This window comes from Lissotriton helveticus, chromosome 8, assembly GCF_964261635.1.
Source record: "Lissotriton helveticus chromosome 8, aLisHel1.1, whole genome shotgun sequence".
Lineage (NCBI taxonomy): Eukaryota > Metazoa > Chordata > Amphibia > Caudata > Salamandridae > Lissotriton > Lissotriton helveticus.
Genome location: NC_136069.1, coordinates 1600343529 through 1600366583, shown reverse-complemented (window position 1 = coordinate 1600366583; position 23055 = coordinate 1600343529). Strand labels below are relative to the sequence as shown.

The 23055-nt window shown below is 46.1% G+C and overlaps 1 protein-coding gene across 1 annotated transcript in view; it reads left to right on the top strand.

Annotated features, from left to right (window-relative positions):
• LOC144772081 (protein sel-1 homolog 3-like) overlaps positions 1–23055 on the top strand; it is a 397544-nt gene that overhangs the window by 355634 nt on the left and 18855 nt on the right. The window contains exons 22-23 of the mRNA XM_078656264.1: positions 4059–4186; positions 16693–16795. Of these exons, the coding sequence (XP_078512390.1) occupies positions 4059–4186; positions 16693–16795 (231 nt within the window). The remainder of the gene's footprint in view (positions 1–4058; positions 4187–16692; positions 16796–23055) is intronic.

Genomic DNA, 23055 nt, shown 5'->3' with positions numbered 1-23055 from the left:
AAGGGCCGGATTTAGATCTTGGCGGTACGCCCCTTGCCTCTCCTTGGCGGCGGTTTCAAGTACTCCGTCGAGTTGACGGAGTGCTGCCCCCAGTATTTAGATGTGTGGTGGCTCTGCTGGCTCAGTCGCCGTCAGACGGTGGTATTCCGCTGAGCCGATTTAGATGTCCCCGTTGTGCTGGCCTTGTCCAGGCGACGGATTCACGATGGAGTGGGTCCCTGATGAAGTAGAGACTAGTAGGTACAACTTATGTTTGTGTCAGTACACATATATGTTGTGTTTGCCTCAAAAACATATGTGGGTAATGTGTGAGGCCCCTTTTTGTTACATATTGCATGCTGCACAAATAAGATACACACACTATTGAATGCATACCCACAGGCACTACAAGCACAACACTTCCAAGCACCACAACAATGATATTTATTTTAAGTGCCAATATAGGTGTTTTCACTAATGCATTATACATAAGAAAAATATTGCATGTAAGAGCAATGCAAAAGATACACAGGGCTACTGCGATTGTCAACACACAAATCATAATAGGACAATTGTACCAGTGGCTTACATTAGATCCCGGCAACAATGGAGTCGCTTGGTGTTGTGGTTGAGTTGGAGCAGCAAAGAAGGGACATGGCGATGGGGTACAAGACGGAATCTCCTTCGATTCCACCAATTCAAAGTAGGAGGTATTCCCTCCACAGCTTCCTCGACGGAAAGACACATAGCAATTAGCTCGGCAGAATCCTTGACTGAACTCCCGCCACCAGCCGCTTCTGCCTTCGGCGCCGTCGACACGGATGAAGATTCCTGGTGGAGGCGACAGCACTATGGAGGTCTTTCACCCATGGACCTGCCAAATCTAAACAGGGCGGGTGGACCGCCAAGTCAGTAGGTGGTGCATCCGTCGAAAAAGTGAGGGCGGGTCCTTTACTGCCAAGATCTAAATCAGACCCAAAGTTTGAATTCAGTTTGCACTTCCACAAATGTGTTTGTCTCCCCCTCTATAAGTAGAAGTTCGAACTTGCAGCACTTCGCTTTTTATTATTTAATTCGATTGACACCACTACCCTATACTGGGGCCCCATATGTATACTCCTTTAGGTTTCTATGTGCGCAGTGTTTGTCATTGCATGTAAGATAGGCTTGGTAGAGCTCAATCTCTGGTTGTCTTTTGTTTAAAGTAATCGGAACCTCTTTCTTGGCCTAGATACGTTTTTTCTGTCTTCACCCACCCCAGAGTTTCTAATGTGTTTTGTATCATATATTGCACATTTGCGCTTTTAAAATATGTCTCTAAGGGCCAGATGCATTAAAAGGTTTTGCCCATTCTGTGTCTATGGGAAAATGTGTTTATGCATATGGCCCTATGTGCAGAAAACATAACTTGTCACTCTCAGTAGGCACATGAAATTCAGCCATTTTCAGGTGCAGTTTCTGTTCCTTCCAAATAAAAGACCTAATCAATTTGACCACCTCATTGATCATTAATAGTGAGAGGACTCAGAGTGGGAGCATTGCAAGGATAGAAACTGAGGTAAAACATTCAAAAGTATCACTTGAACTTTCCCCCACGATTATGGATTTCACCAGGCTTAATAATGTTAATTTGTCATCAGTATAAAAATCGGGCTTTGTGTTTTCCCGCAGGTGCCAGTGTAACTTTTATGTCTGTGGTTTGGTGGATGGGAATCACTAAAGGCTCAAGAACTTGAATGCATTATAGAGGAGAGAGTAGGCAGCCTTACCTAGTCTCTGTCTTAATCTCGAAAGTATATGAAGCATAACCATTAACACAGTTGTGGGCTTTGTGTAGAGTAATCTTACTTTCAATATATAGTCACCCCCAACTGATACGTGTGAGGAAAAGTCATCCTCACAGGAACTTGGTAAATTTTTTGATTTTGCAAGAGACAATTTGTGGGTGGATATAGAGAATGCCACCTAAAGAACAATCTGACCTTCAAAGATCACGAAATAGACTCAGAAGGATATTGAAGTAAATCTAGATATTAAGAATTTGTCCTTACAAAGACTTAAGTTGTGGCATGCTGTCCTTGGTTATTGGCCGTACATATTAATCAGTGATGCTGTACTGTATTCAGATTGTCATCATCTATAGGGACTCCATAATGATGCTTTGGTTTCCAAGATCATCACTTGGGTTCATACCCGGAAGAAAAGTGTGGACTTCTTCCCTTACAGGTGATTGACTTAGATAACTAAAACATGATCCTAAGTCTGTAGAATTTAGGTTGGCGAATACACTGGTTACCAGAAGTTTCACCAATAGGCTGGCAGTAAGTATTTGCTTACAGGGAATCAAGTGTCCCATCTTCATGCCTATTACTACTAAAATAGCAGTACAACCTTTATCTTTAGGTAAGTCTGTGATAATGTTTGCGCTGATATGTTTTCAGGGACTTGCAGGAGTTGATAAGGGTTGTAGTAGGCCTTTACTGCCCCATTGAACTGTCTTTGCTCTAGCATATTTTTTCATTTCTTTACCCAATTACATACATCTTTTTTTAGAGATGCTCACCTGAATTTTCGTTGCAGTAGTTCTGCAATTTTTCTGTTCCAGGGTGACCAGAAGTCATTGCTTTATGGTACCCTTGAAAGACTTTTTTTGCAATGTGTAATATCGAAATTTGACCCACTGGGCCGTTTGTACCTCCAGTGGACACTCAAATTTCAGTTTTGTGACTTCCAGAATAAGCAGAGTAAGAAAGTTAGCATGCTATTGCTTTCCATCTTTTCTGGGATCCCTGAAAATCAAAAGTTGTCACAGCATTTTCTGTCTTTTAATTCTATGATCTTTTTCAGTTTGTACCAGTGGTCCTGTTCTCAATCCGTAGCTATCGCCATTTTCTGCTCTATATTTATTAGTCTATCCTTTGCCTCTCTCATGCGAGCATTAATGGAGGCAATGTCTGTTTCTTTAAAGAGAACATCTATAGATGTTTTGCAGTGTTTTCTTCATTTTCATGGATGGTTTCAGGGCAGTCAGTTCCCTTAAAATTGTGTCTAATGTTGCTTCTTGTGCCATCCCTCATTGTTCTTTGCTGGGCTTCTGAATCTTGCCTGTCACTGCTTCAGTGACACCTGAATATGATGCCACTTACAGGAGTGAGAAAGTGCAGTTAGTCATGACCTTCTGCTGCTATTATTCCTGAGGTATAGGCGGCATGCAAAGTGTAGTCTTTTTATTATTGAATCTGTGGACTTAACTCTTGTTGCATGTTCCTCTGTGGTTATGCTGTTTTTGCACTTCAATGTGTTTTTGATATCACTGCTGTCTGTAGATGCCGATAATTGCGCACAAGCTTCTGACATTCAGGATCATTGTAGCACCTCGTCTGTATGTGCTGATAATTGTATTGCTAATATCTGGAGTTCAGGATCATCCTATCACTGCCATCCGTATACACTGTTATTTGCAACATTAATGTCTGAAGTTCAGGGTTATTGTATCACTGCTGTCTGTAGATAATGATAATTACACTGTCAATATCTAAAGTTCAGGATTATTTGAAACCTCTGATAATTGCAGCACTAATGTCTGAATTTATGTATCCTTGTATCACTATCATCTGAAAGTCCAAATCATTTGCCCTCTGATACCTGAAGGTGACTGTGAAACCTCCAAAGCGTATGCATTGTACCCTGTTTGCACAATAATGTGGTGTACACCAATTAATATATAACAGCTCTGAATGTTTGCTTACACCGAGCCAAATTACAAACCTATTTGCCACCTGAGTTTACTTTACCTAAGCAACATTGCCTAACTTATGACTGGGAATTTGAGTTTACACTTCAAATTTACACTTGTAACTTGATTTCCTCACACACAAAGTTACATATAATATTGTATGTAAGTGAATCCACTCACAGGGCAGGAAGTGTGTGTTCCAGGCTTTGAGTGCCTTGTAAAATAGGTTAACACTCATTCATCATTGTGAATTTTCTGTGATTCACAAAATATTTACAAGGCCCAGTTCCCTCCCAGAAAAGACTGAACATAACATAAACTGTCCACCATTTTCCTCCTGCAGGGCTTGTACAGCCTGGGGATCCTGGTAGAAGAAGGTGTCTTGATCCCACACGCAACCCTCCGAGAGCTGGGATTTAACGGATCTGCCCGAGCTAACACATTTACCATCCTTGTTGAGCTATACCGGAGGTAAGGTGTTCCCTGATATATGGCCAGGGGAATGTGCTGTATTCCTGGTATGTTGGTTTCTTTCTTAAAGGTCTGGGCTAATGCTTAGGACTTACCAATTCACTTGTTTAATACATTAGGCCAGTGATTAATGATATTGCTAAATATATAGATTTATTTTTTATTTTACATATGTGATAAAGAGCAGACCTTACTTCCAGGAGCAGCAGACCACTTCCCCAAAAACATGTTTATTATTGCAGCAGAGGCATTTCAGATATGAGTTGCTGGACATAGAACACCATGGCGTGTGGGCATCTTCTGAGACCAGAGAAGATAAGAAAAGAGGAAGCATATGTAATTGAGACAATATCATTTCAGATGACACACGTTCGTGCTTATTTTAGAGCACATGATTCAACTGTACATACTTTACGCATTATGTAAATGTTCATTTTGAGGCACAGAAGAATATTGTAATTTGCCCAGAAGTATATGATTTATCAGCAAAAACGTCAGATCACAGTTATCTGAAATAAAAGTTCAACAGTGTATCTTGGGGTGTGTTTTGAAACTTGGCGGGTGGACATTGTCATAGTTTATGAACAGATAGTGATGGGTCAGTAAGTGGGTAAGAAAGCAGAAACCTTATGGGTCACAGCAGTATTTAACTGTGTGTATGGAAATGGTTGGATGAGAGTTGCCTTGCAAATGGATGTGGTCCAAGACAAGAGAAAGCTGTGGCATGGTAAGGAATTGGAAGCAAAGTTGAAAAACTTATATGTGACAGATTATTGACCAGTGTCTAGTGTACCTTTCAATTAAATGGAGTGAAAAATAGGATGCTGCCCACTCTAGCAAAATTAATATGGGTGGTAAAGGAGAGACTCTGGTCTTCACTGAAGATATTACATAAAAAATAAATAAAAGAGAGTGTGAAGTATGAGGTCTGCCATTACATGTACTGATTACCTAGCTGCATATTCTTTGACAGCCTCCCCCAAAAGCAAACTGAAGGGCTATGCCTAAAGTTCTTTACTGAAATGACATCAACAAATTGTTTTACATTCAGTTATTCTATGGAAAATTCATTTTTTGAGCACACTTGAGGCTCCTTTGGGAATCCCGAAAAAAGCCTTCTTAAGGAAATTCAGGTGCCCGATTGAATATGAGTTACACATATTATTTGTTTGCATGAAAAGTACTTCAGTGTGACACAAATCAATTTGGTGTTTACACAAAATACCAGGAATTAAATATTTTGTGGACAAGATATCATGTCAAGAATAATGAGGATGAAAATATTGTGAAGGTAAGTTTCTATGGGTAAGCAAACGTAACTCTACATATATGTACCTTGGTGATATATATATATTAGTGGAGAAGTGTGGCTCAATGGTTAGAGCGGCAGACCCTGATGCAGAAGTCTAGCCCGGGATCAGGGTTCAATTCCCCGCCTCGGCGGGTCTTGGGCTCAAAATTCCACGGACCTGATAATTCTTGCCTCGGTGCCTATTCCAATCATGGAGTCCCCCTCTGCAACTCTGGGCAATAGCTTGCTTAATCTCCACAACGGCCCCCACAACGCTTAGGATGCCTGGCCTCCACCTTGGGGGTGCCCAGGAGTGGACACCTCACAGGGAAAGCCAGGATGGGTTCCACAGCGGTATTCGTACAAGCGCCTTGCGGGTGAGTAGTGCGCTATACAAGTATCAATTTTTTACATATATATATATATATATCCTCAAAGTATGTAGGTATGGAGTTAAGAATAGTAAATCTATGCTTACATCATTGCATTTACCTTCTCAATATTTTGGTCCTCATTATTTTTGACACAATATTCTGTTCAAACGATATTTGTTTCCTCGATACTTTATCAGACAGCCATCAATTCTCATGATAATTGTTATAGTGTTGTTAAAAATCTTGATACACTTGAACAAATTAGCTCCATAGAAATAATCTAACAGTTGTTGACTAGAACTGATTAGGAAGTTAGAGAGGAAACTTTTTTTGTGACAGTAGTGTGTGTTTGTGTTCAAAATTCTGACAACTAATCATAGTTATGAAGCTGTTATTATATCATGTTAAATTATCATCTTTTCTATGTTTGTTTTATATGCTGTTTTTGCAACTATATGTGCTAAAAGTTACTTAAAGTGAAGTTTGTTTAGTTTGTTTGGGCACACTTCAACACTTCCACACTGATTTAACACTACATAGCGATTCCACAAAGTTAACATATCACCATATGAATACCAATTCATCAATATAAATATAGTTGGGTTAGGTTGAGAGTAAGAAATAGTTTTGGCGTTGACACTGGGATGGAATTGGATTAGGCCGGAGTTAGTGTTAGAATTAGGTCTATGTTTAGGGTTAGTGTACCTGATGAATTAGTGTTAAGGTTAGAGTTAGGACAACAATTGAGATTATGTTTGGGGCTAGGGCTAAAGTGTTCCTTCCGTTTTAAGTTAGATTTAGAAGGGGTGATGGGTTAGAGTTGGGGTTATGGTTGAGGTTAGGGTTGGGAGTAGGGCCAGAGTAGATGCTCAATTTAGAGTCAGGGGTGAGTTTGAAGTTAGGGGTACCACAGGGGTATGACCTGAGTCAATTCTCCAGTCCGTACCAGGCATTTAGTTGCCTGATGCCAAATGTCCACCGTCCGCGCCATAGGGCCTATATACCTCCCTTTCCTGGGCTTCATGTACAGCGCTCCCAAACACCCCTCCCATCCCATTTGATATCTATCTAATATATATGCAGGGTCCGTCCAAGATCGGTATAGCCAGTGGTTTACTGCCACTAATTTTGAGTTAGGATTAGAGTGGGGCGGTGTTGGAGTTAAGTTTGGATTTAGGGTTATGTAAAGGCTAGTTGGGAGTAGGGCTAGAGTAGAGAGTCACTATAGAGCTAGGAGTGAGTTGGAGGTTAGGGTTACAGTTAGGTTTACAGTTAATATTAGCGTGCATGTTATGGTTAGAGTTGTTATTAGAGCTAGAGTAAAAATTGTTGTTGGGTTTCGAACTGGGATTTGGGTAGAGTCAGGGATGGCTCATAGTTGTGGTTAGAGTTGGAGTTAAGGTTGGGTTTTGAATTAGAGTTATGGTTGGGGTTAACATTGAGGTTAGCTTTTTTAGAATAGGGTTAGTGGTTTTAGAATTAGGGTTCATGTGCTAGTTTAGGTATCTGGCAGTTTAAATGATTTAGTTATTCCGGTCTACTAGCTGGGTCAAGAGTTGAGGCTAGGGCTAGAGATAGAGTTAGAATAAGTGTCAGAGTTAGGTTTTAGGGTTGTTTTCTGATAGGACTGCAATTACAAGTGAACAACAGAGTGAGGGAATTTCATAGAACAACAAGAGTTCTACCTCTTATTGATAATGAATACTGGAAAAAAAGACTGTGTTGCTCTCAAGCAAGGAGAAGTGCTCATTAGGACTTTTTAATCGGAATGGCAACCTATATTGTTTTTGTAAAAAAGAACGAAAGCACCTCACCTACATGGTGTCATGCTTCCTCATAGGGGTAATCCTTCGCCTGCAACTATTCTAGCTCAGTGTGCTCACCCAGAGTACCTACTGCGAGCAGTTTGGTGTATTTAGAAGGGTCATAATGAGTGAAAACTGTTTTAAGTGTGGGGTCAATGGAAATCTTTATTCCATACTTTGCCTCACTTATACATGTTTATAACTGGGAAGGCGAGTAATGGGTGAATTAGGACACCTCCCTCATTGCTTAGTTGTGGTCAGTATGATTGTACCCTCTAACCATGTGCCTATTTGTCTTTCACTTTTTATCGATGACTAGAAGGACACTCCAATATGGCTAGGACCAACCTAACTACCCCCTCGGTCATGTGGTGTAGTGGATTGTAAATTGAAACTTGTCAGCCGGGATAAAGATGCTTAGGGTGTTGGGCAGAGGCCACCAGGTAACCAACAGTATCCAAGGATGCGGTCTCTTTAGGTCTGGTTTCTCGCTGTTAATCTACTTGAGTGCCCAGCAGACTTCATGTGTCATTCCAATTCAAAAGCTTTAATAAGAAGCTATGATTGTTTTTCCTTCCTTGGAGTCTATGTTTGGTTTAGAGCTTGAGGTGGTGTTAAAGTTGGTTTGTGTGATGGATGTGTGGCTGCTTAGACAAGGTGGCAGTGTCAATTTGGATAGGCCAGTGTAGTGGTTGATCAATATAGTGACAGCTGAGATATTGATATCAAATTATTATTTGTCCCAAAATTAATGATAGATAAAAACAATTAAATGTCGTCTGTCATTATTGTTTTGGTTTTTACTACTAAAAAAATTCACAACAACGAAATCTGATTAATTTGGCTAAATTCTAATCGGGGGTCTATGGTGGCTTGATGACAATTTCAAACACTACAGCGGTAAAGTATCCTACCACCTAATAAGAGTAAGAGGAGAATAACAAAAGCTTTGTCATTTGTAAAAGAACAGTTGGTCATTTGTAAAAGAACAGTTGAGTAAGATTTAGTTACAGATCTCCAGTCCTCAGAGTTATGCACAGTTTCCATCACAGCCCACAAACATTGGGTGGGATTAGTGGTGGGTTTTCCAACCTGGTCCAGATGCAGCAGGTGGGATAATCATCAAATTCTGTCAAGGAAGTACCTTTTCAAATGTGGACCATTAGAAATGGATGTGCAAGGACCCTGGGTCTCTCGTGATGGAGAAATTGTAGCTAAACTGTATGTTGAGGAATTAGGGGTTCACTTTTGCCAATTTGCAGATGCTGAAGGTAAAGTGCACACAAAACTATTTTTATCTTAGTGGGGCAACAATCTCATTTCTTCACTGAAGAGCTTCTTTTTTTTTTTTTTTTTTTTTTTTTGAAACAAGACTTTATTAGCATTTTGCGGTAAGGTTACATTCAATTGCCGCCATGTGGGACGGTCAGAAACATCAATCATCACATAAAGGGAAACATACATGAGTTGTAGACCGTCCAGGCCATTGGTTGCACTCAGTGTACGGGGCTTGATGGACTTACCGAAAGCATTTTTGTCATACATAATATACGCTTGCATTTTGTATTTTATAGAACAACAAAACAAAGAACTAGACATATGGCTCAACATGGATCGACACAGTCAATATCGCAGGGAACTACGCATTTGGCAGCTGGCAGTATGAAGCACTATGCACATCACCTCCCGCCACCCTCCATGGAGTCCACCCCACAACGGCTGCCCCTAACACAATACACCTAAGCGGGTCTCCCGCATGGTACAGGAGGCACTCTTCCACCTTCAGTCACTGTCAGTGTCCTCATCCGAGCTTTCACTATCATTCTCAGGCAACGGTTCACAGATGTCACCTCTGTAGGAGTTCCATTGTAGCCAAACCCCATTCCACTTTCGGGGATTGTCCCTCACCTTATACACTGCCCTCTCCGTTAACATGAGCGTGTCCATGTTCCTTAGCCACTGCGCCAGTGTGGGGAGCTCAGCCGCACCCCACTTTTGTGCAATGTCGCGTTTGGCCACCATACAACCTATCGTGACCCACAGTTTACCATAGTATGTCAGATCAGTAGGGCCCCAAACATTCAATAGGCACACCCTGGGATCCTGGGGCACAGAGGCATTCAACGTTTGTGCCATGGTTCGGAGCACCCGCTGCCAGTAGCTCAATATGTAGGTGCAGCTCCAGAGTGTATGCAAGAGTGTGCCCTCCCTCCCACAGCCCCGCAGACATAGCGGGTCATCCGCCCTCTGGAGTTTGTGTAACGCCACTCGAGTGTAGTAGATTCTATGGAGGACCTTCAATTGTATGAGGCGGAACCTAGCCGAGATGCCGGCTTCACGCGGGGATGCCAAAGCTGCATTCCAGTCGGATTCATCGAAATCCCCAAGGTCTTCCACCCATTTATCCTTAAGTTTACCCAGTGGCTCCGGTAAGTTATTAAGCAGTTTTTGGTAAGTTAGAGAAGTCGCACCCTCCAGCACACAGTCCGTGAGCAGGCGGTCTTCTAACGGGGAGGATTCCGGAGGTGTGGTGTTCGGTGGGATTGCTGCTAGGAGGGCATGTCTGATTTGCATATACCTGAATCGTTCCGTGTCGCGCAGGTCGTATTGTTGTTGGAGGGAAGTGAACGGGACTACCCCCTCCCTGGACCACATGTCTCCCACAGTAGAGATTCCAATGGCATCCCACTGCTCGAACCCCTTAGTACGTCTCAGATGGCCCAACGCTTTTGTGTCCCACAATGGTGTTAGTTTTGTAATTACTCCCGCCCAGTGTAGTTTCGATTGTGCTTTATACCATAGTTGTACTGTGTGTTTGGTGGGCCCTATCAGTTTCGACACAACACCCTTGTGATATAGAGGCGCCAACATGCTGTTGGTGCCCAGTTGGGCACGGTCCGCCTTGAAGGCTGGGTCATCCTGAGGTGCGTGTATCCATTTATTAAGGATTTTGAGTTGAGCCGCCCAATAGTATAACTGCATATTAGGCAGGGCAATTCCACCGTCGTACCAGCTCCTATTAAGTTTCGCATGCGCAATTCGTGCTGGCCGATTACCCCACAGTAGGCCCGACAGCAGTGCTGTCACCTTTTGGAAGTAGCTGGGAGGGATAAGTGACGGGGCGTTCTCGAGGACGTATAAAAAGCGAGGTAGTGCCATCATTTTGAACAGAGCTGCTCTGCCCAATAACGTCAGCGGGAGCGTCTGCCAGTGTTGTACATCAGTCCGTAATCGGAGGAGAGGAGGTTGTAGATTGCGAACAGAGAATTCTGCCGCATCCCGGGTGATATGTAATCCCAGGTATTTGAAGGAGGTGAGAGCTACTCCTAACGTGCATGTGTCCGGTAACGCCGGGAGAGGACCCCTAAGAGTATAAAGGATGGATTTTGACCAATTGATAGTATAGCCCGACACTCGACCATGGGAGGTGCAGATGGCCAGAAGGTTAGGGATGCTGTTATTAAGGTCAGTAAGATAAATGAGCATGTCATCAGCATATAGTGACACCCTATCTTCCCAACTCAAATCCCACTCAATGCCCCTCAGGAGCGGCGTAGTCCGCACAGTAATCGCGAGAGGCTCTAGAACCAACGTGAACAGGATGGGTGAGAGAGGGCATCCCTGCCGGGTACCCCGTCCCAGTTGTATATCTCGTGATATGTGGCCATTCGCCACCACACGTGCAATCGGATCCTTGTATAACAGCCGGACCCAAGCAATGAAGTTGGGACCGAACCCCATAGAGGAGAGGACCGCGAAGAGGTAACTCCACTCCACCATATCGAATGCCATCTTAGCGTCCAATGACAGTATGGCCGCCGGTTCCGTTAGGAGTGGAATTCTTGCCATGACACCCTGCACCCTACGAAGGTTCAGGGCCGTACTTCTACGCGGCATGAACCCAGATTGATCCGGGTGGATCAGCTGACCTAAGTGGGGCATGAGTCTGGTCGCCAGCAGTTTTGCCAGAATCTTAGCTTCGGGGTTCAACAGTGAGATAGGTCTATAGGATGTGCATTCGTTAAGCGGTTTACCCGGTTTCGGTATGGCCACAATAGTTGCCATCCGTTGGTCCAGTGGTAGTGCGCCTCTCTCCCTACTGTCTTCGTACATCCGCAAGAGGGGCGGACCCAGAGACTCAGACATAGTTTTAAACCACTCGATGGGTATCCCGCTGGGGCCCAGAGCCTTGCCTGGATGGAGAGCGCCAATGGCCAGTTGAATTTCATCTACAGTTATTCCGGAATCCAATTCCCTCATGGCATCGTCAGTCAAGGTGGGCATCGCCACGCGGCCTAGGGCCTCTCGGGCCTCGCCCTCCGTAACAACCACCGTCGGCGTATACACCGCACTGAAGTGATCGGCCAGAACCTCCACTATGTCCCCTGGTCGAGTGTGTACCCTCCCGAGTGCATCAGTAAGTTGCAATATATTCCTGCCGCTGCCCTGTTTTTTATCCAGCCAAGCTAGAAGTTTACTGGCCTTGTCTCCGATGTCGTACACCCTGTGTTTGGTGGCCGCAATGTCCGCCTTAGTCAGGCGTCGCATATGATCCACGTGGAGCCGTTGACGTAGCTGTAGGGAGTGGAGGGTAGTACTGGAGGGATCCGCCATATGGGCAGCGTTGGCCTCGTCGAGCTGTTGTTCCAGCTCAGACGTCACCAGTCCCTGCCGTTTCTTGTGATGTGAGATCGCAGCTATCGCCTGCCCCCTAAAGACAGCCTTGTAGGCTTCCCAGAGTATTGAGGGCGAACTCACTGAGGCGTGATTCTCTTCAAAGTAGTGCTTGGTGGCGTTCTGTAGGTCCTTGCGAATCGCCGGGACCTTGAAATAGCCCGGATAGATCGGGTATAACCTTCTACGGGTGGTTGAACGGCTGGAGAGTGTTAGTGTGATAGGCGAGTGATCAGAAACCCCCCGTGGCATGATTTGTGTGTCCTCGATGGTGAGACAGCCTGACCCCAACGTGAGAAAGTGGTCAATTCTAGACAGACTGTTGTGCGTTGCAGAGTAATAAGTGTACTGAGAGCGTGTCGGGTGTAACGTGCGCCAAACATCCACCAGGCCCTGTGCCTCCAGAAACCCGCCAAATTTGTTGGTGCCAGGTGAGTGCGAGCGTCCGGGGAATCTATCATGAGTGTCGTGAAGTACTGCGTTGAAGTCCCCCCCTATAATCAAGTCCCCTTCCGGGAGTTCTAAGAGGAACCTACCAAGGTCGGGGAGTGCCACCGCGTGAAGTGCTGGGGGAATGTAAACAGATACCACGGACAAGGCCCTGCCCTCCCACTGGCCAGATACCGCCGCGAAGCGGTCCTGATCGTCCGTTTTGGTGGAGGTGATGATGTACCGCGATGACTTGTACATTAGTATGCCTGTGCCACGTGAACCCGGAGTGAATTCTGCATGTGCAACCATGCGGTAGCCCCGTCTATCCATGGCCCGTGTAGTAGTGCCCACCATGTGTGTCTCCTGTAGCAGAACTAGTGCAGGGCCCAACCGCTTAAGTCCTTGAAGAACCAGGCCTCGTTTGATCTTATCACCCAAACCTCGGACGTTCCATGACATAATATGTAGTGGGGCCGCCTGAACGGGATCATCTAGTCCGGCCATGGCAGTGAGGTGCGTTTGTGTCCCATAAGGACCTTCGGGTGTCTGACGGACCGCTTCCTGCCAGTGTAGGTACCCCATCGGGTCGTGTCGTGTCGTGCATTGTCCATGTTGTGATGTGATGTATAGTGTTGAGCCAAGTCAAAAACCTGTAAAACCAAACCAGTCACAGAAGTAAATACCCCCCCTCTCCCAACTACCCCCCTCCCTGCTTCCCTGCTGTTCGGACATGAACCTGCCCGCCTCCCCAACTTAGCAGAGTGCATCACCCCAAACCCAATCAGAGTACTTGCGCGCTGGGGTGAAGGAGTCTCCGAGATCAGCGGCCTCTCAATCTTCTCCCCGGAGGCCCCTCGCCCAGTGTCCAATAGCGCGCCTCAGGTGCAGAGCACAGTAAGTCCAAACAACTGTTATCAGGCCGGCAATCATTGTTCCCCATTGTGTTCCTCGTCCACGGCCTCGCTGTGAGGTGAGTCTTCGCTCAGTCCACTACTTCTCGGAGTTTGGGAAGCCGGGATGCTGTCGGCCGTACGATCCTTCTGCTGCCGATGGAGTCGTCGAGGGTGAGCGTTCGTTCTCCAGCCATCTAGCCAATCCCTTGCGGATTCGGGGTTGTCGAAGAACCAGGTCTTGTTCTCGGCGACCACTCGTAGTCGTGCGGGGAAGAGCATGGAGTACGGGATCTCTCTCGCCCGTAGCTCTTTCTTAACCTCGAGGAACGTCCGGCGTCTGCGAGCCACCTCCGCCGTGTAGTCAGGGAAGAAGGCCACCGTAGAGTTCTGGATTTTTATCGGAGGGGACATTCAGGCAGCCTGTAGAGTGACATCCCTGTCTCTGAAATTGAACAGCCGGGCCACAATGGGTCTCGGAGACGCTCCAGGTTTGGGCTGGCCGCCCGGCACACGGTGCGCCCTCTCCACCGAGAAGAAGGCGGATAGCCCCTTGGGTCGCAGTTCATTGGTGATCAGGTCCTCTACGTACAGATCCATGGCTCTCACCCCCTCCGTCTCCGGCACGCCGAGTATGCGGACGTTGTTCCGCCTGGAGCGCCCCTCCTGGTCGTCGAGCTTCTCACGTAGCACCTTATTGTCCGTGGCCAGTTTTTCGACCGCCGATTGGAGCTCGGAGACGTCCTCCACCAAGGACTTCGTCACTACTTCCATGGCATTGACCTTTTCCGTCATCTTGTGGAAGTCAGCTCTGATCAGCGTAATGTCTGTGGAGATCGTGCCCACTGTCGTTTGCAGATGCGCCAGGGCCTGCATCACGTCGTCCAGCGTCGCTTTCTTTGGCCCCTGCGCTTCCACGGATCTACCAGCCGTCTCTTTCCCGGCCGTCGGGGACACAGCAGGCCTGTCGCAAGCATAACGGTCTATTCGGGTCTGCGTAGGCCCACTTTTCAAGCCTCTCCCCGACATGTCGCCAGAATCCGCGGTCCCTGGGCAGGCCAGCGGCGGGGGACCGCGTTTGCCCCTCCTGCGGCGTATGGTGTCTGCCGGTGTTGTAGGTTAAGTTCGTGGCAGGCAGGGCGTAGTAGCTGGCCCAGGGGGTCCTCTGCTGGGAGGGGGGACCGTTGCACGATGTCCAGCCGGGAGTGCGTGCGTAGAGGAGAATGACCCAGGTCCCACTCCTCTGGGGGCTGCTGTCTCCGTACTGCTCCCCCCTCAACAGGGGGGGGGGGCGAGAGCCGGTGTCCAGGGGTCCGCCCGGCGCCGGCGGGGAGTGATGGGACGCAGGCGAGGGACGTGCCTGTATCCCGTGGGGCGCCGAGTCAGGCAGCGCCGGGCTCTTCAGGAACAGTCGCCCGAACCCAGGGCAGGCAGCAGGAAAGGCCCCTCAGTCTGTGCGGGCAATGAGGCGGAGGTCGCCGCCCACAGTGCGGCAGAGAAAGGCAGGAGTGTGGCCGGGTTCGGCAAAGTCGCGCCGGCGCACCACAATACGACGGCCCTCCGCTGTGATACACTTTCGGGCTGCTGCCCACCGGTCGGGCTCGGGGAGGGGGGCCGCACCCACCCGACTCCGTGTCAGTGCTGCTGGCTGCGTCTGCGCCTGGTTCAGGCCGCACTCACCCCCGGACCCGGTGTCCACCCGCCGAGTGGAGAGGCGGCGGCACTTCCGGTGTAGGTTCCCCCCGGCAGCCGCACTTCCTGTCAGGTCCGAGAATGAAGGCAGTCCCCGGCTGCGCCGCGTCTCTGAGGCCTCACCGTCTCCGCGGTGGAAGTCCGCACTCAGCCGTCGGATCAATACCGCTCCTGCTGCCTTCCGCACCGCTCGGTCCCTGGCTCCGGGTTCCTCCTTTAGGGGCCAAATAATGAACGGATGAAGGACAGGATCGCTGGAGAGGCCGCTTTCACTGCGGAGCTACTCCTCTATGCTGCCGCCATCGTCGGCTGCAAGCCACGCCCCCCCGAAGAGCTTCTTTTTACATAAACATGAATGAGTCATGATCTTATTTTGCTTGTTCTCAGCCGCTTGTATGTTGTTGTACATCTATGGCCACCCTCCAGCCAAGCAGACGCCAGAGTCAATATTTCTCATCCTAATCAAATAGCCTGATCAGTTCACTTGACAATGGTAGTCATTGTTTTATTGTAACATCTGGTGTCTGGGATTAGACAAGTTTCACAAGTGATTTCAGAGGTAGATTTGAAGTTATACTCTAGCTATTATGTGCCATTTTAGATGCCAATTTTGAGAACAATGGAAATTATACCATCTGATAAATTCTGACAAATTATTAGATTGAGTATTTCAAGATGAGGGTGTAGAAATAGAAGCAGTTTCTTAATGGAGGCAGGGACAAGCAAGGTTTCACACTTTACTGAAATAGACAGAATTTGACATTTGGTTGCTCAAGCATTTATCCATTGGCCAGGTTTCCAATAGATACAATATTCAAACCCAGGTAAGACTGCAATGGTAAAAATCTATGTCAATGCAATGTTCTCCTTAAATGTTGTTATTTTTAGAGATTTAAAATCATTGAAGGGACATTTTATATATTTTTTTCGACTTGATGCCTTGAGATCAAAAATTAGCTTTGGTTAAAATGTCTTATTTGAAAATATTTAATTAAAAATTGAACTCCTCTTGTTCCAAAGATATTTTGGGATTAGATTGATATCTGTTCTAAATCGGGTATCAGAATATTTGGTTTATGTTTATTGTCACAGAGCCATAGTGTTAAGTTCAGTTTATTGATACTGTAATGCTTGTGATATAGTTTCACTATAACTGCTCTTCTTTAGAACACCTCTTGACCAAACTGACTATCTATTGTTTTTCTACCAGTTTCTTCTTCCAAAAGGGCCCATAATTTTGTTTAGCTTTCTGCAGAATAACGATAAGTGGTTTTATGAATGTTGGTTTGTTGGTAGAGGTTTTGAATTAGTATTTAAATCAGAGTCTGATTGTCTTTCATGTCTCTAGATGCAGGGACCATGAAAAGGATGTTGCCTACATGCCTTGCAGTCTGGCTTTGCTCAATGTCCATCTCAAGTACATCTGGATGTTTCACAGTTCTGCAGTTAAGGTATGGTTTGCGCACACACACACACACACACACACACAAACACAAGATGGCCCTCTCGGGGCTTCTCGAGAAATGGGGAGAGGGTCCAGAAGTAGGTGCTTATTTTTGGAAATGGGGTGTGTGCTCTATAAGAGAGACATAGCTCATTGGTGGAGTTCTGAAGAGATGCCATCTCTCCAAGGATGGTGAAAGGGGATGGATCACTGTTTCCTCATAGACAGGTAGGTATATAAGGCTAGGTTGTCTCCAGAAATACAATAAGATATGTGGGGGTCTGGCAGAATTCCATACCATTGGACTCCTGTGAATGCTCTGTCTAACGTACCCAGCATTATCCTCAGCAGTACCTAGGATGGGGCATATTCCTGATGACACCCCTTTCATAGATGAGAAGATAGACACAAAGGCATCTTAAATGGCACAATTTTTATTGGTGCCCACATTATGTTTAGTCACAAGTCACACTTGATTATATTAGTGCTGAAATTGACATGTATTGCTATATATATATATATATATTTTTATATTTATATATATGTATATATACATTTACTGAAAAAAACAAAAGTCACAGGGACGTTATAGTTAGGATCAGATTTCACTTGTACATAATCAGTGAAGTTCGGGAGTTATAGTTACCTGAGCTAACTATAACTCAAGCCATCGCAATGCACTGCTTATGACTTCACATATCACATCACTCATGACCAGTGACAGCTAAAGCAATTTGTACTGATGGTAAACCAATCAAACCTGGACAGTAGTTAGTTATAGGTAGGATGTAGTGTTAGTGTCCATAAGAAGAGCATCTTTTCATTTGCCAATAACCATATCTGAGGGTCGGGGTATTTCTACCCTGCCCCTTTTTCTTTCTTTTTTCTTTTTTCTGGGACACAGCTTCAAGCCGCGTCCCAAGATGGTTGCCAACACTTCCTGGTTAAAGTGTTGACAGCTAATCAAATGTTAGTAGGATTTACGAGTCCACTGCAAGGACTCACTTCCCCAGATATCTATCTTTTTTAAAGATAGATATCTCAAAAACGACTGAATGTATTTACACCAAATCACAAAAAGCACGCTTTCTGGACCAACATCTAGCTTTCTGCCAAATTTAGTGTAATTCCGTTCAGCAGTTTGGGTTGTAGTCGCGTTCAAAAAACGGCCCCCGCTTGACGAATCACAGCGAAACTTTCAACTCAGCAGCTGAACCAAAAAGAGAACGTTTTGTGAAATGTTTTTGGATATTCGTCATGCGGCGCCAAAGTTATTGGCAAAACAAAAAAACACTTTTTCTATGGAAACTTTGGTCCTAACAATAACTACCTACCGCCGACCGCCGGTAGGTAATATATGTATATCACCTACTGGTGGTCGCCAGTATGAAAAGTTTTTTTGGGCTTGTCTATATATTTGGTGCCGTTTGACGAAGCTTCACTAAGTTTTTCAAAAAAAGTTTCAAGTTGGGTTTTGCTGTTCATGGAAAGTTTTGGTACAATCCGTTAAGCGGAGACTGAGAAACAGGTGGGTGTTAGAAAATTGTGTTTGCTATGTTAATTTCCATAGGGTGTTTTTTTTTTTAAAACTGTTTATTAATATAACAACAGACATCGGAAAGACATTGTGCAGTTATGAATATATGAGTTACAATGAGTAGCAAGTCAGCTAAGCAAAACATTTCGCCTTTTCCCTCCCCTCCCGCCTTTATCAAAAAATAGACCCCTTCACTCTTAACCCATTCCGTCTCAACGGTCATCATCGGACTCCTCATCTGAGCTATCATCATCAGATTCAGGTATTGGATCACAGATATCTTCCTGTAAGTATTCCAGGCAGTCCAAATTTCAGTCCATTTTCGGGAGCATTTTCGATTAATATACACAGTTCTTTCAGTGACCATGGTAATGTCCATGTCCCTACACCAAGCATCCAATGAGGGCAGATCAGCTGTTCCCCATCTCTGCGCCACATTGCGTTTAGCCACCATGAGGCCTAGTGTCGCCCATATTTGCCCATATCTCGTTAGTTCATTGGGTTCCCAAACATTGAGGAGGTCTCTTCGAGGATCAGGCAATATGGAAACATTTAGAGTCTGGGACACTGTATGGAGTACCCTGTGCCAGAAGTCAGTTAAGATAGGACAATCCCAGATCGTATGGAAAAAGGAGCCCTCACTACCACATCCCTTAGGCAATATGGGTGCTGAGTTCTGCCTATTTTGTGAAGCGTGTGTCAGGTGAGATATGTGCGATGCAAGATTTTAAGCTGGACAAGCCGCAGTCGGGCCGGGATTCCCACCTCTCTCGGTGACGCAAGCGCCGCCTGTCATTCCGTCTCATCCATAGCACCAACATCAGCTGCCCATTTTTCCTTCAAGGCCGTCGTGGGGTCCGGTTGTTATTAATCAACTTCCGATACGTGAATGAAATGGCACGTTTTGGCATATAATCTGTAAGTAACCTATCTTCTAGGGGAGAGGATTCAGGTATGTTGGCATTCTGCGGTAGTGCCGTGAGGAGTGCATGCCTAAACTGTATGTAACGGAATGTCTCCGTCGGTGCCAGCTCATATTGCCTTTGCAGCTGATCAAAAGGGATGACCGTCCCCTTGTCCCATAAGTCGCCAACTAGGGAGATGCATATGTTGTCCCATTGTGTAAAACCTCTGCTGTTCCTAAGTGACCCTAGCTGTTTTGTGTCCCAAAGGGGTGTGAGTTTTGTGATAGTCCCCTTCGACCCCAAGTGTGCCTGCGCCGTATACCATAGCATGACTGTGTGTTTCGTGGGCCCTTCCAGTTTCATCGCCCGTCGTTAATTATATAGGGCCGCTAACATACTGTCCGTTCCCAGCTGTGCCCTATCTGCCTTGTAGGTGGGGTCAGTGTGTGGGGCATGTACCCATTGGTTTATGACTTTGAGATGCGCTGCCCAGTAGTAAAGTCGTATGTTAGGGAGTGCTATGCCGCCGTCATACCAGTCTCGGTGCAGTTTGGCTTGTGCAATGCGTGCAGGCTTATTGCCCCAAAGAAGTGTAGATACCAGTGCCGATATCTGCTGAAAGTATCGCGGAGGTACCGGAAACGGCGTGTTCTCAATCGCATATAAAAAACGAGATAATGCCATCATTTTGAATAACGCAGCCTTGCCAAGCATCGTGAGGGGCAGTGATTCCCAGTGCGACACATCTCTACGTAGCCGTTTCAGAAGGGGTGCCAGATTTTTGGAGAAGATGGCAGCAGGGTCTGTCGTTATGTGTATACCCAGGTATTTAAATGACTCCTGGGATATTTGTAGCGGGCAGTGGTGGGGGAATCTGGGGTTCCGGCCCCTTAAGTAAATACAATACAGATTTTGCCCAGTTAATGGTATAGCCTGAAACTGCTCAGAAGGCAGCACAGATCTCGAATAGGGTCGGCAGAGCGTTTCTCGCGTCCGTTAGGTATATCAGGATGTTGTCTGCATACAGGGACACTCGGTTTTCCCAGCCTTCTGTCCATGTTATACCGCGTAGGAGAGGAGTTGTTCTAAGGCATATCGCCAAGGGTTCCAACACTAGGGCAAACAGAAGCGGCGACAGAGGGCATCCCTGTCGAGTCCCTCTTGCCACTTGCACAGCGTCTGAGAGTCGGCCGTTCACCGTAATACATGCCACCGGATCCGTGTAAAGGAGCCGGATCCAGGTGCAGAATTTCGGACCGAAGCCCAGGCGTGGGAGAACCGCGAAGAGGTAGGTCCAGTCCACCATGTCAAAGGCCATTTTGGCGTCTAAGGAGAGGATCGCCGACGGCTCCGACAGGACATGTTTACGTGCTAATGCATTATGTAGACGTCGAAGATTAAGCGCTGTGTTTCTGTTAGGCATAAAGCCGGACTGGTCCGGGTGTATCAAATCGGGCAGATGCGCTTGCAGCCTGTTAGCGATCACTTTAGCTAATATTTTGGATTCCGCATTGAGCAGTGATATAGGATGGTATGATTGACATTCCGCTGGGGGATTCCCTGGCTTCAGAATCGCCACAATCGTAGCTACCCTCTGGTCTCGAGGCAGCACACACTGTTCCAAACAGTCGTTATACATGTTAAGCAAATGGTGGCAGAGAGTGTCCGCCATGACCTTATAGAGCTCCATCGGGATCCCACTGGGGCCCAGAGCTTTTCCGGATTGTAGTGATTGGACCGCTGTGTATATTTCAGCAATAGTGAGGTCTGCGTCGAGCTTTACGGATGCTTCCGGCGCAAGGCTGGGCAGTTCTATGCTACACAAAAATTTGTCAGCCTCTGCCACTGTGCTATCAGAGTGCGCAGCATATACCGTTCGGAAATGGTCAGCCAATACACCTACTATTTCCCCCGGGTCTGTTGTAAGACCACCCTCTGTTGTTCTGAGCTGCGTTATAGTTCGTTCTCTCCTATCGAGCCAGGCCAAGAGCCTTCCCGCTTTATCACCCACGTCATAAATTTTCCATAGGGTGTTTGAACACGACTACACTCTAACCACTAGACGGAATTACACTAAATTTGTATGAAAGCTAGCTCTTGATCCAGAAAGAGTGCTTTTTAATATTTGGTGTAAATGTGTTCTGTAGTTTTAGAGTAATTAAAATAAATCCAAATTTGTATGTCTAGGGATGTGAAGGCTCAGTGAATCCCCTTCCGATCTTGTTCTGCCCCCCTCCTTTCTTTGATGTTGCCCTGTAGCAAAGGCCTTAGGGAGCTAGCGGTACCTGGGGCTGCGGGGGGAGGGGGCGGGGGGGGGGGGGGGGAAGGGGGCTGCCTTTTTCTTATTCACAAACGGGCCGATTCTCAGAATCGGCCCGTTTGGGAACAGGAAAAAGCCTTTTGGGGTGTATCATCCCAAAAGGACCTCGCAAAATAGGGAATCGCTGAATTTACGATTCCCTATTTTGCCAATGCATTTAAGGAATCGCAAATTGTGATTTCCTAAATGCAATGCAGGAAGCACCCAAGTTGTGCAATTTTGCCTTAAGAAATTGCAAATTACCTTCAAGTTGGTGGTAATTTGCGATTTCTTCGAATAACTCACTTTTTTTGCATTTTTCCAAGTGCCATATGGCACACAGACATGACCTTAGGGCATGTATGTGCGCCACATGTGCACACATACATATTTCAGGGGTGCAACAGGGTGCCTTTTAACACCCCTGCACCCTTGAAATTGCATTCACAATTTGAGAGTACCTAATGGGTACTCGCAAATTCCGAATGTCTTCACATTCATTCCTATGGGCCTATAGACCCATATGAATGAATGGGAAGGTATTCCTTAATTGCGAATCGTAATTTGCGATTTGCCAATTAAGGAATATTAAACACTGGATTATAATGCACTTGTACTTCATTGGTGTCCTCTAGTGTCAAAGCAGTACAAGTGCAGCCAATATTTCTTAGCAAGTTCCTGTGATAAATGCTTCCGCTGTGACACACCCTCCATGGTAAGTCACTGAATGTGCCTCTGTAATGATTCACAGGGTTCCTGCACCCATAAGACCTACATCTCTCCTGTTTTGGAAACATGTCTCATATCATGGCTTTGACTCACTGTTTGCTGAACATTGCTGTGTAGTGTCCAGCAGGTGTGCAGCTGAACTCTCAGAAGCATCTCAGTCCATGGTAGGAGCACCATCATGACGCCATCTTCCTTCACTGAAAGCGGTACAAAGATTTTCCTTCTGAAAGCTCAGCTATCAGGATTGTGGCAGCAAAGAACACTGTGGAAACAGATGCCTTGAATCAATATCCTTCAACTATAGCATTCCACCCAACATTTTTTGTTCTTGGTTTTACATCACGATTGCCTAGGAAACACATCTGTAGGAGCCACATTCCCTCTTGCACAAGCATCAGTCACCATATCATTGCAGTGCTGAAGCAGAGGCAAAGAAAAGGGGTCTATTCACGGACTTTGCTGAAACTGGCTGCCTACATCTTTTTATTTTATTTGAGTTTTATATAGTTCTGGCTGGACCCGGAGGTATCAGAGCGCTTTACATAAGGAAACAGCATGTTACAAGTTACAAATCTTTCACATTAGTTACAGCATGATTACGTAGTCAAGACAGTAGTTACTAGCGAGCAAGAAAACCAAGACCCAACAAAAGACCAAGGAGAGTTGTGTGACCACAGGAAGGAGACAGCTGCGGAGAAACTAACGAGACATATGTCTGAAGTCCGGCTGGGTAGGTGACAGCCATAGCAGTGTGCCAGAGCCAATCGTCCCTATAGCTGTCGGAGCAGCTCCACCGG